At 48.6% G+C, this 17744-nt stretch overlaps 1 protein-coding gene across 1 annotated transcript in view; it reads right to left on the reverse strand.

Annotated features, from left to right (window-relative positions):
- Window positions 1-17744, reverse strand: part of svild (supervillin d) — a 70413-nt gene that overhangs the window by 11550 nt on the left and 41119 nt on the right. The window contains exons 9-20 of the mRNA XM_056297097.1: window positions 15442-15589; window positions 11515-11601; window positions 11304-11390; window positions 10191-10371; window positions 8525-8697; window positions 7781-7936; window positions 6231-6367; window positions 4680-4827; window positions 3293-3438; window positions 2523-2698; window positions 1880-2015; window positions 1261-1561 (exon numbers count right to left, since the gene is read on the reverse strand). Coding sequence (XP_056153072.1) covers window positions 1261-1561; window positions 1880-2015; window positions 2523-2698; window positions 3293-3438; window positions 4680-4827; window positions 6231-6367; window positions 7781-7936; window positions 8525-8697; window positions 10191-10371; window positions 11304-11390; window positions 11515-11601; window positions 15442-15589 — 1876 coding nt within the window. The remainder of the gene's footprint in view (window positions 1-1260; window positions 1562-1879; window positions 2016-2522; window positions 2699-3292; window positions 3439-4679; window positions 4828-6230; window positions 6368-7780; window positions 7937-8524; window positions 8698-10190; window positions 10372-11303; window positions 11391-11514; window positions 11602-15441; window positions 15590-17744) is intronic.

Consider the following 17744-nt stretch of genomic DNA (forward strand, 5'->3'; position numbering starts at 1 on the left):
ACCACAGCGAAATGCGGAGAAAAGGCGAGTTTCTTTCTTTCTTTTTTTTTCCTTCTCGAACCACATCGCTTGTTGTCTCGCCGCTTTATTCCTCGTTTTGTCAAGAGGTATGCGCTGCTTTGCTCCCGTGCTCATAAAATAACACTCAAGCACAGCTGGGAGCTGCCAAGTACACACATTATTACACTGCTGGCAACTCAGCGGGTCCATTAAACCTCGGTCGACAGCACCTCTATGGGAGATACGGACAGAGCTCGTACAAAACATCCCCGATTTTCCCAAGCCGGGTTGCTGGGCTTCCCGGTCCAACTCCCGCTCAGCTCATCTGCTCAGGAAAATCGTCGTCGATGGCTTTGTGCGCGTGCGGTCAGCACCGACATGTAATGTAGTCAGCTGAAGCATTAAAATCCTCGTATGTACTGTGCTGACAGAGATATTAGTGTTCTGCTGACAAGACGCTTTCCCACAGTGCCTACATGTACCAGCATGCATTGCGTTCCGGCTTATGTGACGTCTTTTCCATCACTGGAAACGTAGCTTAGCCAAGAGAACAGGGATGTGTGTTTAGAACAGATCAGCGCGTTACAAACCCTTCTAGGAGGGGGGGTGTCCCAGTAGCGTGGCGGTCTATTCCGTTGCCCACCAGCACGGGGATCACCAGTTTGAATCCCCGTGTTACCTCCGGCTTGGTCGGGCGTCCCTACAGACAATTGGCCGTGTCTGCGGGTGGGAAGCCGGATGTGGGTGTGTGTCCTGGTCGCTGCACTAGCGCCTCCTCTGGTCGGTCAGGGCGCCTGTTCAGGGGGGGGGGTTAGCGTGATCAACCCACACACTACGTCCCCCTGGTGAAACTCCTCACTGTCAGGTGAAAAGAAGCGGCTGGCGACTCCACATACATGGGAGGAGGCATGTGGTAGTCTGCAGCCCTCCCCGGATCGGCAGAGGGGGTGGAGCAGCGACCGGGACAGCTCGGAAGAGTGGGGTAATTGGCCGGATACAATTGGGTAGAAAAGGGGGGGAGGGGGGTAGAAACCCTTCTAGGCTGTTAGTTTTTCTATCCGCCAACTAATGTCACGATACGTCCCCTTGGCGGACAGAAAAAAACAAATTAACTGTCACTGCCACCCCAGAGATGCAGAAACGACCCAGAACATCTGCAGGTGTTTTTCATGTGCCGTCCCTGTTTGCAGAGATAAGGTTGAAATTTGCCAAACCCCCCCCCCCCTTTAAGCCACTGCTGCACCAACTTGCATGGCTTACCGATGGCGGTGATGGAGTACTTCCAGCGGATAATGTAGGTGTCTCCTTCATGGAGCTGGCCCAGGCTGGCCTTGGGCAGCTCCTCCTCGCTGTGCTCCTTGATGTGCCAGGCGTCTACCGCCACCGTGGCCAGCTCCGCCTGCCTGCCGTCCTCCGTCCGCACAAGGCCGTGACCCCGCTGGACGTCCACGCCCTCCAGGACGCTCTTCACCGGTTCCGGCTCGTTGTCCAGCAAGGCCTTGGCATCACAGGGCTGGAAGTCCGGGTCAAGCGGGGAACGGGTGCTGGAGTGAACTGGACTCTGGGCAGCAGACAGACAGAAAAAGAGAGATTTAGTTACTTTCTGGTGTTACGGTTTGGGTTCATCCAGGTAATATAAAAGAAGTACGCAGAACAGTAGTTGAACAAAAAGGGGAAAGGACTCATTTACCGTCTATGTGCATATCTTAAGATAAGCCCCGTCATTACAAAGGTCAAAGAGAACACACATTTTGCATTGGAAGTCATGGGAAAATAATTTGCTGCACACAAAATAACTGGATCAAAAAATTAAAATTGCTCAGTTTTAACAAACAGAACTGACTCACAGTGTTTTCCCCTGAGTCAGTTTTTCCTTTACCTTGACCTCCTCAGCTTGGGCAAGCTCTTCCTTTTTCCTCTCGGCCCAGTCCAGGAACTTCTCTTTGAACAGGGCCGTCTCGTTGTGCTCCGACAGCCGGCCAAACAGAGCCCAGCTGGGACGGCCCTTCCCTTGCCTGGGTATCGCACAAACACAATTTCCTGATGAACAATTTCCACATTTGCAACAAATGTAAGCTGTAATGGCATACGTCATCCAGTAGGGGCCGACACAACTCAAAAGATGACTCGGGAGCCTCAGTGCAAGAGGCAGGCCATTTGTTTATACCACTGTTCATGAGCTCTAACGTACTTTCCATTACAAAAATTGCATCTAAGTAGATGAAGTCACATCACTAAGCAAAGTAAAATACACACACATGAGAAACACAGAGGCCACATGTGTGATACATGAAATCATAACCTTTTAAATTGGGACAATTTTTTTTTTTTATTACTGCTATATTAATCCCTATGGGGCGATTCTTTCTCTGAATTTAACCCATCCTAGCTGTGTAGCTAGCAGCAGTGGGCAGCCGCCGAGCAGCGCCCGGGGACTTGCCTAGTACAACAGTGTGGGAGCAGGCAACAATGTGCAAGGTACCTTTCAACTCTTGCAACTTCATTAAGACCAACAGACTCACATCGGGGCATCTTTAGCGGTGGAGGAGTCATCCAGGGGGTTGACCCGGCAGTGGCTGTAGTCGTAGCTGCCGCTGTACAGCTGCTTGCCCAGTTTCACAGCAACCTTCCTGTCGCCCAAAGGCACATCTTTCCCATGCCACACATACACCTCACTGCCAAAGTCAAAAACCAGGACCTGTGGGGAGGGAGGGAGACGGGATTTCAAGATGTATTCAAGAAAGTTCGCTAGAAAAAGGAAGAGGGCAGCTCGCCAAAAAAGAAACATGAAGTTGGGATGAACCATCATTATCACTGCAGAGTCATAACCAATAACATTTCTAACCGACTTCTGACAGCTGTATTTACAGGTCAGAACAGTTTCGCCCCGAGGAAACCCACACAGACACGGGGAGAACGTGCAAACTCCACACAGAGGACGACCCGGGACGACCCCCAAGGTTGGACTACCCCGGGGCTCGAACCCAGGACCTTCTCGCTGTGAGGCGACCGCGCTAACCACTGCGCCTCGGTGCCACCTTGAGATCCCGTCCATGAATATCACAAACAGAATTGGAGACAAGGGACAACCTTGGCGGAGTCCGACACCCACCAAAAACGTGTTTGACTTCGTGCCGAGAACGCGGACACAGCTCTCACTTTAACTTAAATCATTTAGAAACAATTAAAAAAAAAAATCATCATCCTCGATGTTAACGTCGAATACAAATTGTAAAACGTATTCCCCCCCGACTTCCTGGGCAGAGTTCGTGTTCTGCACGGAGGTCTGTACCTCTTTGGAGTTGAGCAGGGAGACGCTGGGGATGGAGGCCCAGGCCTCCTGGTGAGGCACCAGCTTCTCCCCCTGCAGCCTGTACACACCGTTGGAGTCCACCACCCCGCTCTCATAGAACTCATCCTCCTCTGGCTCCCCGGCACCTGCGGCACATACACAATCATGTACGCCCCCAAATGTATGCGTACAAAATACTACGGTTCAAACTGGGAATAAGATAATTAAAAGGAATGGGAATATCCACCACACATTTAAGGACGCACTGTAGACGTAGTCGTGACCCAGTCAGTGTGTATCAAAGAGAAAAAAAAACGTATAGCGGCAAAGGCGAAAGAATCTGGTCGACACGTTCATGTCAGATAAGTCTATTTGCATGAATGTGCAGGCGATGTAGAAGCGGCGGTGCTGCCGGGGAGATAGTAAGCAGAGGCGTCTGTGAACATTTATAAATGTACTGTAGCTAATGGGGTTCTTGGGTGGTCCACGTATATGCTGGAGACTGCACTGGGAATTAGTCGTCATGCAAGCTGTGCACCATAACGGTCAATTACGTGTGTGTGTGGACACACATTTCTCGCTCTGTATTTCAAGGGATACCTTGACCGGTGGGAATTTTTTATTTTTTATTTTTTTCAAATATTTTGTTTTACATGGCAACAGGAGCGAAATGGTTTGACACTCGCCAATCAGGTCTCCTAAATCCCGCGATCCTAACGTCTTTAGATCGTAAGCGTTCCTTTAAACCAGTGACTTGTCATTAAGCCAACCCCCCCCCCCCCCCCAATTGTACTTGGCCAGTTACCCCACTCTCCCGAGCCGTCCCGGTTGCTGCTCCACCCTCTCTGCCGACCCGAGGAGGGCTGCAGCCTACCACGTGCCTCCTCCCATACATGTGGAGTCGCCAGCCGCTTCTTTTCACCTGACAGTGAGGAGTTTCGCCAGGGGGACGTAGCGCGTGGGAGGATCATGCTAAACCCCCCGGTTCCCCTTCCCCCCTGAACAGGCGCCCTGAGCGACCAGAGGAGGCGCTAGTGCAGCGACCGGGACACATACCCACATCTGGCTTCCCCTCCGGCAGACACAGCCAATTGTGTCTGTAGGGACGCCTGACCAAGCCGGAGGTAACACGGGGATTTGAACAGGAGATCCCTGTGTTGGTAGGCAACAGAATAGACCGCCACGCTACCCGGACACCCTGGGGGGGGGGGGGGGGGGTTTGTTTTGTTTTATCAAACACGTATTTGTTTACTGATGTTCAACTGCAGCAGCGTTTTCCTCTCATTCCTTCTTTCCTAGTAAAACAAAATAAAGTAAAAGCCAGGAATTCAAAACACCCCATCATCCCTTCCAGTGATTTTCTGTGAGTGTATGTCAATGTGTCTACCTCTGTATTGGGTCTTTCCTCCCAGGAGGCTCCAGAACTCTTTGGCCCACCTGTTGTCGGTGTTGATGCCCTCCTCGAGGATAGTCACCTGCGGGGCCTTGCAGCCCAAGTCCCTCTTCGCCTGCACGAAGGATGCCATCTCCGACGCCTGGCCACACAAAGCATGCAAGTGAAGAGGGGGAAAAGCGAAACGCTTCCTACTAAAAGGATTCATAATGCTTCCTATTAAATACCACTTCTAAACAGATATGTCTTGATGCATGCTCAATAATCCAGGTAAGAAAATCAAAGAAGGTTGAATCAGTTCATCTGGATACAATGTTTCAGTTCATCTGGATACAATGTTTCAGTTCATCTGTATACAATGTTTCAGTTCATCTGGATACAATGTTTCAAACGTATCTGTCAATGAACGTTGTATCCAGATGTCAATAAACATTGTATCCAGATGAACTGATTCAACCTTTGATTTTTAAACAGATACTTTGTTTCACGTACATTTTTTGTTATGTTAGATGAAAGATATCCATACTAGTACATTGTGTGTTCCTGAGAAAATAAGATGCTACCTTATGTTCTTTAGTCAACATTGGAAAAACCCATGATGATTCTTTCATTAATTTCTTAACAATCGTGCAAACATGAAACATTGTCTTTCATCTTTGGCATTCAATATTTTGATGCCCTATGGCACCTTAAAAATCAATTTAAGGGGTGTCCGGGTAGCGTAGCCGTCTATTCCGTTGCCTACCAACACGGGGATCCCCGATTCGAATCCCCGTGTTGCCTCCTGCTTGGTCAGGTGTCCCTACAGACACAATTGGCCATGTCAGTGGGTGGGAAGCTGGATATGGGTATGTGTCGTGGTCGCTGCACTAAGGCCTCGTCTGGTCAGTCGGGGCGCCTGTTTGGGGGGGGGGGGGGGGGGCTAGCATGATTCTCCCACGCGCTATGTCCCCCTGGCGAAACTCCTCACTGTCAGGTGACAAGAAGCGGCTGGCGACTCCACATGTATCGGAGGAGGCATGTAGTGGTCTGCAGCCCTCCCCGGATTGACAGAGGGAGTGGAGCAGCAACCGGGACGGCTCAGAAGTGTGGGGTAATTTGTCGGACACAATTGGGGAGAAAAAGGGGGTAAAAATAAAAAAATAAATCAACATAAAAAATACATTTTTACACAGCGAGGTTTGATACGCAGAACCTAACATCTACAGACAGTATCTGCCTATCATCTTTATTGTATCCCTGAAGGATTTGGAAATGTGTCAAAAACACGCTTTAGTGGCGAGGCCTGCCTGAAAAACAAGTGGCAGATTTTTTTCCCCCCTTTTCTAAGTTCAGTATTTATGGATGAGCACATTCCGAATGTGATGGAGCTGCTTCAAGTAAAAGAAAGGATCAATGACAAAGGAAAAATCCATCTCTGTGCTCAAATTGATGCTCCCTCTTAAAACTTGGGTCACAGATACCTGGACAAGAATCCACGGTTTGTTCACAAGTTGCTGAATAGAGCCAGAGGAACAGTCTGGTGCCCGAGGTAACGTGTCCTACCTTGGCTTTCTCGATAACGTTGGCGAACTCGCCACTCCACATGAAGCAGTGCTTGGGCGTGATGAGCAGGAAGCAGTCGCCGCTGTTTAGGGAGCTTGCCGCAGGCGCCACGAGGCGCACCTGGACATGCCTCCGACCTGCAGATTAAACCCACGTACAGACACAGCCCTCTGAGATTAGACGTGTGCTGGGAGTGCAAAAACACTGCATTTGAGAGCACAGCAGTATCCATCCATCCAGTATCCACACCGCTTACACTCAGGGTCGCGGGATGCTGAAGCCTATCCCAGCAGTCACTGGGTGGCAGGTGGGGAGACACCCTGGACAGGCCGCCAGTCCATCACATGATCCACACACACACACCTAGGGACAATTTAGTATGGCTGATTCACCTGACCTACATGTCTTTGGACTGTGGGAGGAAACCGGAGCATCCAGAGGAAACCCACACAGACATGGGGAGAACATGCAAACTCCACAGAGAGGACGACCCGGGACGACCCCCAAGGCTGGACTACCCTGGGGCTCGAACCCAGGACCTTCTTGCTGTGAGACTAACCACTGTGCCACCGTGCCGCCAGTGCAACAACCAGTAAATAAACTAATGAATACATACAAGCGGTACTTCATGTCTTGCACAGTTGCGTGAAAAATTGCATCAAAGCAGTTTTAATTTACCACCTCTAAAACATATTTACATATTCAAATGAATAGCGGGATCCATTTAATTGCATACAAATGCATGCACATTATGTCCGTAAGTCAGATTTAGACCAACAAATCAAAACTTCCATGGCTGTTTAAAATAAAGTATACTTGTATTTCCCAGGTACGCTTTTAGGAAACACAGAGACGGGGGGTTCGGTCACCAACCCTGCTCCCGGAGAGCTACCATCCTGCCGGTTTTCACTCCAACCCTAATTTAACACACCTGATTCTACTGATTACCTACTTACCAAGACCTTGATTAATTGAATCAGATGTGTTAAATCAGGGTTGGAGTGAAAACCAGCAGGACGGTAGCTCTCTAGGAGCAGGGTGGATGACCACTGGATTACAGAATAATGCTACAGTCCTGGATGACTGAGCACCATGTCTGCAGACTCCTGTTTGGTTTTTTTTTTTTTTAAAAAAAAATTCAGATTTTTCCCATTATCTCCCAATTTAGTGGCCAATCGATCCCTATTTTAGTTCAAACACCCACCCTCGTTCAGTCTCGAAGGAGACGCCTCGCCACTTTCGTGACAAGGCGAATCCAGGCCGAACCCCTGCTTTTTCCCCACACACACAGAGACACATTCATGTGACGAACACAAGCCGACTCCACCCCCCTCCTGAAGACAGCATTACCAATGATTGCTGCTTCATCGAGTCCGGCCATAGTCGGATCTGACGAGACCGGGGCGCGAACCCCGGTCCCCGGTGGGCCACTGGATCGACACAAAGCCGACGCTTAGGCCGCTACACCACCACAGACTCATGTTTTACGTTACTGGTGAAAAGCTGAACCTGTCCAGTCCATTTCCCGCCCCGCCCTTTGACTCTCTGACCTTTGATGCGGATGAGCATGAGCTTGTGGAAGGGCAGCGTGCTGTTGTTGGTCACCACCTCGGTGGACTTCACGCTGCGCAGGCTGACCTTGCGGAAGTTCTCTTTGCTAGCGAGGCCCGCCAAAGCTGCATCAGCCAGGTTGGAGTGCTTCGACACTGCGTGGAAGACGGCAGGGTAGTTAGTGATAACCATTGCTATTATGGACATAGTTACTAACAGGGTAGGAGAAAAAGGGAAGTGTTTTGTAATCTCCATTTTCATGAGCTATCTAGACAATCACGTATAGCAGCAGTGTTCATTTCCCCTTGTCTAACCAATTTGTGAAAAGGTCACTGCACTTTTATCTCACAGTCTATTCAAAGTAATGGAATAGTTATCAAATGAGGTATATTTCAAAAACAAATGCAATTTTAATACACATTCATGATGAGACCAAGTAAAATATTTACATATACTTCCTCCATATATAATAGTCTCCATATAACAGTCATGTCACCGGATTAAATGACGTAAACCTATGAATTTTCCCAGGTTGTATTTGATGAAGGGATGAATATTTAGGCACTAAAAGTACACAAAATTCTTCAGGAGATTACATGAGGCCACTGGAAGCAACAAGTCAACTGTTTTAATCTCTAAAATGCCCTGACGGACATGATTTGGAGCCACATATTTTGCACAGCATGCTCCAACATGCAGTTTCAGTCCTCAGCACAGCTAGGTGACATTTTCAGCAAACTTACTCCTCTCCACTTGGATCCTCTTGGTCTCAACAGAGGCCACATTAAGCCTCTGTTCTGTGTAGACCTGGCGGATGTCAATGCGTCCGGCCAAGGCTCGTAAAGGGTTCCTGGAGCCCTGGTTCCTCCTGGCCGGCCGCACGGCCCGCTTGTGTTCTGCTACGGATGAGGTCAGTCTGAATACATTCATATACAGGAACACAGTCATGTTGGTGGAAACTAGTTAAAAAAACTCCGCATAACAGAACAGACAATGGACAGGTCACAAGTTATAGGAGCCCAAAAGGCTCAAAACACATATTCATGTATTTAGTGTCTTGGTACAAGCTCCTTGAACAAAGTAAGAAGCAACAATAAATGGGGCGGCTCATTGATATCTAATAAAGAGCAAAATGTATTCTTTTCTTTTTTTAAAATTTCTCCCCCTTTTACTCCCCAGTTGTATCCAGCCAATTACCCCACTCTTTCCGAGCCGTCCCGGTCGCTGCTCCACCCCCTCTGCCAGTCCAGGGAGGGCTGCAGACTACCACATGCCTCCTCCGATACATGCGGAGTCGCCAGCCGCTTCCTTTCACCTGACAGTGAGGAGTTTCGCCTGGCAGGATCACGCTAGTCCCCCCAGTTCCCCCTCCCCCCCGAACAAGCACTCAACCGACCAAAGGGGGTGCTTGTGCAGCGACCAGGACACATACCCACATCCGGCTTCCCACCCGCAGACACGGCCAATTGTGTCTGTGGGGACGCCCGACCAAGGTGGAGGTAACATGGGGATTCAAACTGGCGATCCCTGTGTTGGTAGGCAACCGAATAGACCGCTACGCCACCCAGATGCCTACAACATGTATTCTTAACGCTGGCCCACACTACAAGATAATTCAGCTGCTTTGGGGCCTAAACCCCCCCCCCCTTCCGACTAGTCCCAGTGTTTGATGGTTGTAAAGATGATCTTGCCAGATCGTCCTGTGGTTGGGACGAGTGTTAAGAGTGTATTTCACTTCCCCTGATCTGCTCAAAAGCCCATCGCGGTCACACCGATTTCAAATCGCAAATATTAAACATCCTCAAGCTTTACGATCTGATCCGATACGACATCCTGTAATGTTGGGGGGGCGACGCTGAGGATGCAGTCGACGGACCGTCACGTTCGGAAAGACCGACAGCCAACTGGGAGCCGAGCTAAATGAAGTGGTAGAAGTCATAAACACGATAACAGCCACGGCGGCATCTGTGAAAGCCTCATTTGATCCAGGTTTGATCACGAGAGAGTTGCGAGATTTCCGGTGCTGGGAGTCGGGGCTGTGTTTGATCATCGACCGTTGCGAATGGGATCTGTTAGTGTGCGGTGTGCCGTCTCGGCCAAATTGTTAAGGGTGTGTGCTCGCCACACGGCAGAGGACGAGAAACGGCGATACTTATTACATGTCGTTGTGTGTGGGGTCTCCCACACTTTCACATCTGTTAAGATTTAAAACTCTTGTAGCGTGGCCCAGGCGTTAGCGAGGGGGATAAAAATGACATGCAGTCAAACAATGTTTGGAATCTTCCAGACTCTGAAGCCGTGTTAATTTGTGAATCTTTTGCTCGGTTTATTATTTTACAGCATAATACTTCTCTGCTGAGAAACGCGCTGTACAAACAAGTTAAACGACTATTATCTCCAGAAACCTACGTTGGTGTGTTGGCTTCGAGCTGGCTGAATTCCTCCTCGGACATGATCAGGCTGGAGTTGGGTGTCGAGGGTGAGGCAGTTTTGTAGAAACTGCCAAACGTCTCCTCGTCATCTAGGGTCATCACCTCCTTCTCGGCCTCCGCCGTCACTTCAATAGTGGACGTCCTGCTTTGTCCCATGCCTGACTCAAAAGCATTCGTTACCACAGAAAAGGGTCACACAAAACAGATATAATGTAAATATGCAACATAACGTATTTGAATTTTCTACTATTACCCAGGTGGGTGCTACACAATGGTGGTGGTCGAGGTGAATCCCCCCCCCCCTTAACTGTGAATCGCTCTGGGTACCAAGATAAAGCGCTATATAAATGTAATATATTATTATTATTATTGTTAAATATATATGTATAATGTAATATGTAATGTATATTATGTAATAATCATTATTATTATTATTAATAATCATTATTATGTATGGATAATGTATATCAAAATAATAACAATATATAATATATACAATAATAGAATGAATATTACTGATATATTATTAATTATAATTACTATTGTCATTAATAATTATAATTAATATTATTAATATGTTTTATATAATATTTTTGATCTAATAAGTACATCTATAATGTAAATATGTCGCTCTGAGGTTAAACTAACAAAACGCCGCGGCCCGAGTCCGGTGACTGAAAGTCGCACGTGGCCGCACGGCCGGTACGCCACCAAGTGTATGCGGACGACACATCCGTCTCACTGTTAGAACGGGAACGCGTATGTTTTGTTTGACCCTTTTATGGCGTCCATTGCATAACCGCTCCGCTGTGTTCGATCTCACAGCTGCGCTGACGTTTACTAGGTGTCGTAAACGTCAGAGCGGTTTTCCATCTGTACAGAAACGAATCCCGCCGGCCTGCTGAGGTGATCGGCCGTAAAGGGAACACAGGCTTGAAATGAGATTCAAATATGTGGGGGGGGGAAAAACCCAAAACCTCGAATCTGATGTTGTACAAGCTTTTTAAGGGAAAACGCTTAAACGCTGTCATTTTGACTATCCATAAGAAAAGATCAAAAAACAACAACGACAAAAGAGGGCAATCTGTACCTTTATTGTGAAGCTTGTCCAGGAAGGACTCCAGTTTGTCCAGCCGCTTATCACCCTCCACCTTGATATCCGTCCTGCTGGAGATCTCTGCCGGCCCAAACAGACAGCAGTCCATTTAGTAAGGCTGACGGAGCACTGGATGGCTGATTAATGGATTGACTGAATGACTGACTGGCTAGGTGGCAGGAAGGGGAAGGAGGAGATTTAGTACCTTCTTGTGGTTTGACAAGTTTAGTAGAAGAAGACCTCTTGAGGTGGACAACGGGAAGCTCGTCCTTCCCCATGTCTGACACGAGGCCTGGCGGGAGCAGAAACAAGAGAACGATGAGCTCAGTTTGAGCCTCTTGTCTGCCTCATTACATACCGGCAGTACTGTCACTCATACCCCCTCACATCACTGACGCAGTGCGGTACACATCTCCTGGGGTCAGGAAGGAGAATGTTAAATGGTTGCAGCTCGCCTCCGCCCAGGAAATATGTTTGAAAAATCACAATTTTTGTGTGGTGGAAAGCAAAGTACGAGAAAGGGGTACATCTCTAAAACCAAGGAGGTGGAGATGCACCTCTGACTTTAATATTGTAGTCTATGTTTAGTCTCTGCCCACTTACGTCAGACTACCTCAAAATCTCTGGTCTTACGTCACCTAGTGAGGTGGGGCCGGCATGCAAGAGCGAGAACCTCACCCCGAAGAGCGCCAGAAACAACCGGGTTTTACCTGGCGCCGAGGGGAACTGTTTTTGGCGCTCTATTGTTGTTTGTCTATTGGTCAAAATGTTCACAGAAAAGCGGCTGCAGCAGATAACATAACGCTTTCGGGGCACAGGAAAGAGTGTCGCTACGTGACCTGATTAAACTGCGGCTCAACGCCAACCTCACGGAAAAGGTCAAACCCTGTTTTTGTTTGTTTGTTTTGGCCAAAACTTTGTCAAAATGGTCCGATTTACTTCAAACTGACATTAAAAAAAATGCTTTGCTGTTCTTTTTCAGAGATATAATCCCATCCACTGCTTTAATGGGCAATACATTGTTTTGAAGATTGTTAGAGGTCAAAGTTCAGGGGTCAAGGGGCCGGGTTTGTTGTTCCTGGCACCACTTGTTTTTCTTTGAACGGGGTTAGGTGAAAGTATTTTGACCGATGCTGGAAACATGTACAGGGTTGCTCGCTCTCATCAGCTGGAAGGCACATACACAGTCAAACACATGAGAAATTCTACTTAAGGTTTCTTTTGTTATGTTTTGTTTATTTGAGGGAGGGGGTCCCCCCCCCTTTGGCCAATTACCCCGCTCTTTCGAGTGGTCAGCTGGCTGTTGCGTCGCCTCACGTCGCCTGGCGTCTGGGCCAAAAAGTAGCACTTGAACACACCGCAAAGACTACAGCCAACAGCCAGCTAGCATGTACGCTCTGCACTGACTTGCTGAGCTGAGCAGCCAATCAGAGTGGCCTCTCTCACCGACAGGCTCCAGTGATTCAACATGTTGAATCGGCTGAAAAGCTGCCGACAGGGGTCCGGCTAGTGCCGACAAAAACTGGGGTCACAGACGCTCACCGATGGCCAACCTACGGCCTGGTGTGTCAGGGCCCTACCACATTCCCCTCCCGACACAAATGTGGAGCCGCCAGCCGCTTCTTTTCACCGGACAGTGAGGAGTTTCACCAGGGGGACGTAGTGCGTTGGAGGATCACGCTATTCCCCCCAGTTCCCCCCCCCCCCGGAACAGGCGCCCTGACTGACCAGAGGAGGCGATAGTGCAGCGACCAGGACACATACCCACATCCAACTTCCCACCCGCAGACACGGCCAATTGTGTCTGTAGAGATGCCCGACCAAGCCCGAGGTAACACGGGGATTCGAACCGGCGATCCCCAGGTTGGTAGGCAACGGAGTAGACCGCCACGCCACCCGGACACCCGACTTAAGGTTTAATGTCATTTTGAAGATGCTTTCTGCTTTGTTGTTCCTAATAACCGAGAAACCAGTCTAACAATGGTGCCTCAATTGGAGGATCGTGACAATCTCCAGCATGTTAATATCATTTAATTAGAGGTGGCTTTACAGTGAGCACAGTTATGTTGTACACTAGTTGTTGTTGTATAACACTACCTCGTTATATGTGGTTGAGAGGCAAAAAAAAAAGAGGCAGAGAGGGACAGAGATAGAAAGAGCAAAGTGAGAGCTGCAAACAGGAAGTGAAGTGGAGAGGAGACGGAGCCAAAGAGAAAGACCACAAGAGAAAGGGGTCTCAGGGGGACAAAGAGAAACACGAGAGACACAAAGAAGGGAAAAGAGACGCACACAGAGAGAAAGCGAAGAGACAGAACAAAAGAAGAGAGACACCAACAAAAACAAAAAAAAGGGAGGAGAGCGATACGAGAGCCAGCCAGAGGACGTCTCCAGGGACCAGCAGAGATGGAGTTGTGGAGAAACATGCAGGGAAGGGAGTTGTGGAGAAACATGCAGAGATGGGAGTTGTGGAGAAACATGCAGAGATGGGAGTTGTTGAGAAACATGCAGAGATGGGAGTTGTGGAGAAACATGCAGAGATGGGAGTTGTGGAGAAACATGCAGAGATGGAGTTGTGGTGAAACATGCGGAGATGGGAGTTGTTGAGAAACATGCAGAGATGGGAGTTGTGGAGAAACATGCAGAGATGGGAGTTGTTGAGAAACATGCAGAGATGGGAGTTGTGGAGAAACATGCAGAGATGGGAGTTGTTGAGAAACATGCAGAGATGGGAGTTGTGGTGAAACATGCAGAGATGGGAGTTGTGGTGAAACATGCAGAGATGGGAGTTGTGGAGAAACATGAAGAGATGGGAGTTGTGGAGAAACATGAAGAGATGGGAGTTGTGGAGAAACATGCAGAGATGGAGTTGTGGAGAAACATGAAGAGATGGGAGTTGTGGAGAAACATGAAGAGATGGGAGTTGTGGAGAAACATGCAGAGATGGAGTTGTGGAGAAACATGAAGAGATGGGAGTTGTGGAGAAACATGCAGAGATGGAGTTGTGGTGAAACATGCGGAGATGGGAGTTGTTGAGAAACATGCAGAGATGGGAGTTGTGGAGAAACATGCGGAGATGGGAGTTGTGGAGAAACATGCAGAGATGGAGTTGTGGTGAAACATGCGGAGATGGGAGTTGTTGAGAAACATGCAGAGATGGGAGTTGTGGAGAAACATGCAGAGATGGGAGTTGTGGAGAAAAATGCGGAGATGGGAGTTGTGGAGAAACATGCAGAGATGGGAGTTGTTGAGAAACATGCAGAGATGGGAGTTGTGGAGAAACATGCAGAGATGGGAGTTGTTGAGAAACATGCAGAGATGGGAGTTGTTGAGAAACATGCAGAGATGGGAGTTGTGGAGAAACATGCAGAGATGGGAGTTGTGGAGAAAAATGCGGAGATGGGAGTTGTGGAGAAACATGCGGAGATGGGAGTTGTGGAGAAACATGCGGAGATGGGAGTTGTGGAGAAACATGAAGCGATGGGAGTTGTGGAGAAACATGGAGAGATGGGAGTTGTTGAGAAACATGCAGAGATAGGAGTTGTGGTGAAACATGCAGAGATGGGAGTTGTGGAGAAACATGCAGAGATGGGAGTTGTGGAGAAACATGCAGAGATGGGAGTTGTTGAGAAACATGCAGAGATGGGAGTTGTGGAGAAACATGCAGAGATGGGAGTTGTGGAGAAAAATGCGGAGATGGGAGTTGTGGAGAAACATGCGGAGATGGGAGTTGTGGAGAAACATGCAGAGATGGGAGTTGTGGAGAAACATGCAGAGATGGGAGTTGTGGAGAAAAATGCGGAGATGGGAGTTGTGGAGAAACATGCAGAGATGGGAGTTGTGGAGAAACATGCAGAGATGGGAGTTGTGGAGAAACATGCAGGGATGGAGTTGTGGAGAAACATGCAGGGATGGGAGTTGTGGAGAAACATGCGGAGATGGGAGTTGTGGAGAAACATGCAGGGATGGAGTTGTGGTGAAACATGCAGGGATGGGAGTTGTGGAGAAACATGCAGGGATGGAGTTGTGGTGAAACATGCAGAGATGGAGTTGTGGTGAAACATGCAGAGATGGGAGTTGTGGAGAAACATGCAGGGATGGAGTTGTGGAGAAACATGCCAAGTTTTTGTCTCACCTCTCTTGGCCATACGTCCGGCTACGGTGAACTGGATGGAGTCATTGGCAGCTCCTTTCCCCCTACTCTTCCACTGCTCCTCTTTCTCCTGCAGAATCTTCATCCTCTCCGCAAGCGACATCTTGGTCTCCACGTCCGCACTGGACTTCTGTCATGACATCGACACAAAATTAACGAGATGATCGGTAGTAAAGATCATTATAATGTACTTTAACATAAGGAACGTAGGCACTACCCCTACCCTCCGTATTACTGAAAGACTGTGTGAAGGTGGAGAGGGACGGGGTTGGGGGTGGAAATAGAAGACAAGGCCTCGGCTGGCTGGGTTATGTGAGGGAAACAGAGACCACTGATGGAAAAAAAACCAAACAAGCGAAGAAGAAATGACAGTGAAAGAGCAAACAGGAGGCGAAGACACAGGTGTACATTTGGCTAACAGGAATTATTAAGAGACCCAAACCCCCCCCCGCCCCCCAAGTCATTTTTCGAACCGCATGGACAGATGCCAAACACGGATTTGTCATAAGACAAACAAATTCCTCCTACGTCTTTACGCTGCCATTTAAAACCGATTGTTAGCACAGGGAGCATGATCTATGTTTGGTCCCTGTAGGAAAACGCACACCAACGGGATGAAAAATCTCACTGCACACTGACGCCATCCATCAAGCGCACTTCTGTGGAGCTTTTCCTGAGCGATTTAATCCAGCTGCCATTTCTGCACCTGAATTCCACCATTAAAAATGAATTACCACGGCTTTACTGGTTCCCGGGCCCCGAGTCATGCCGAGCCCTGGGAGCCGTTACACAGTAATTAATGATATTCCACTCCTGAATGTCCGTTACGTGTTTTATGGCCCTGGTTGAGATTTAAATGGCAGCCACTCCCTATCCCTTTGCTAATAGCTGGCAATTCATCTTCTGTAATATGCCAGGAGTTGTGATTTCCATTTCACGGAAGGTATTCTGCAGCTTGGAGAAGGAGTGTGAAGCTGGAAATCGTGGTTTGATTGGCGGATTGAGAATCAGCTGATCCTTACTTTTGCTAACATGACAGAAAACCTGCTACAGCCAACTCCAAACCCTGAAATCTTGTAAGAAGTTATGCGCCATCATTGGAAGCAGAAAGTCAGTTCAGACGTGCATATACAGGGGTGTCTGGGTAATGTAGGGGTCTATTCTATTGCCTACCAACACGGGGATCGCCAGTTCGAATCCCCGTATTACCTCCGGCTTGGTTGGGCGTCCATACGGACACAGTTGGTCGTGTCTGTGGGTGGGAAGCCGGATGAGGGTGTGTGTCCTGGTCGCTGCACTAGTGCTTCCTCTGGTCGGTCAGGGTACCTGTTCGGGTTCCTGGTGAAACTCCTCACCGTCAGGTGAAAAGAAGCGGCTGGCGACTCCACATGTATCGGAGGAGGCACGTGGTAGTCTGCAGCCCTCCCCGTATCGCCAGAGGGGTGGATCAGAGACTGGGATGGCTCGGAAGAGTGGGGCACTTGGCCGGGTACAATTGGGGAGAAAAGTGGGGAGGGGGGTTGCTCGTACAGCATTTATAAAATACTTCACATTAACAGACGCAATCAGAAAAGTCCAACAAACTCGGAAAGAGAAGAAAGCAAAACAGTACGCCTGCCGGGGAACTCGACATGAAACCGAACGCCGTGGCGTGGGTGATTATCTTTTTCTGCTTGGGCTGCAGGATGATCCGTGTGGCCTCCTGAATCGTGTGAACGAGTCCGCTCGAGCTCCATATCGAAGCTCCGGAGAGCCAACATAAACTCCCGGAGATGTCAGCAGCACAAGACAGCGGCGAATTGAATTAGGAGAGGAACCGCAGCCAAACTGATGTTGTCAACACGACACTGGAACAGATGACTTATGGGGTCTCATTCCAAAACGAGACCGAAAAAAAAAAAGACTGTCACTTACACATTGAAACCAATTATGGTAATGTTTCATGGCTATGAAGTAACGTCAGTCCTTGGTTGATGGAATAAACGCAGTTTGCATTCTTCATATCTCACAGCAGCTGAATAATGAACCACGGGTAAAAGCCCCCCCCCTGCTGTGTCAAAACATTAACTTGAGCCATATCATTAAGAGAATTCTTCAAATGTCAAAATATATTCCAACTGCTAATGAATGGGGAACAACTGAGACCCTAAGCGTCAAGTGCAGAAGGTTGAGGAGGGAAATCAAGTTTAACAGCAACACAAACACATGCAGACCGTACGGAGTATATGGAGGGTTGGAGCCCCTCCATCCGTCATCGCTGCTATAATCACGCGTAGGGGGGGAAA

Source organism: Lampris incognitus, chromosome 17 (genome assembly GCF_029633865.1).
Source record: "Lampris incognitus isolate fLamInc1 chromosome 17, fLamInc1.hap2, whole genome shotgun sequence".
NCBI classification, from domain to species: Eukaryota; Metazoa; Chordata; class Actinopteri; order Lampriformes; family Lampridae; genus Lampris; species Lampris incognitus.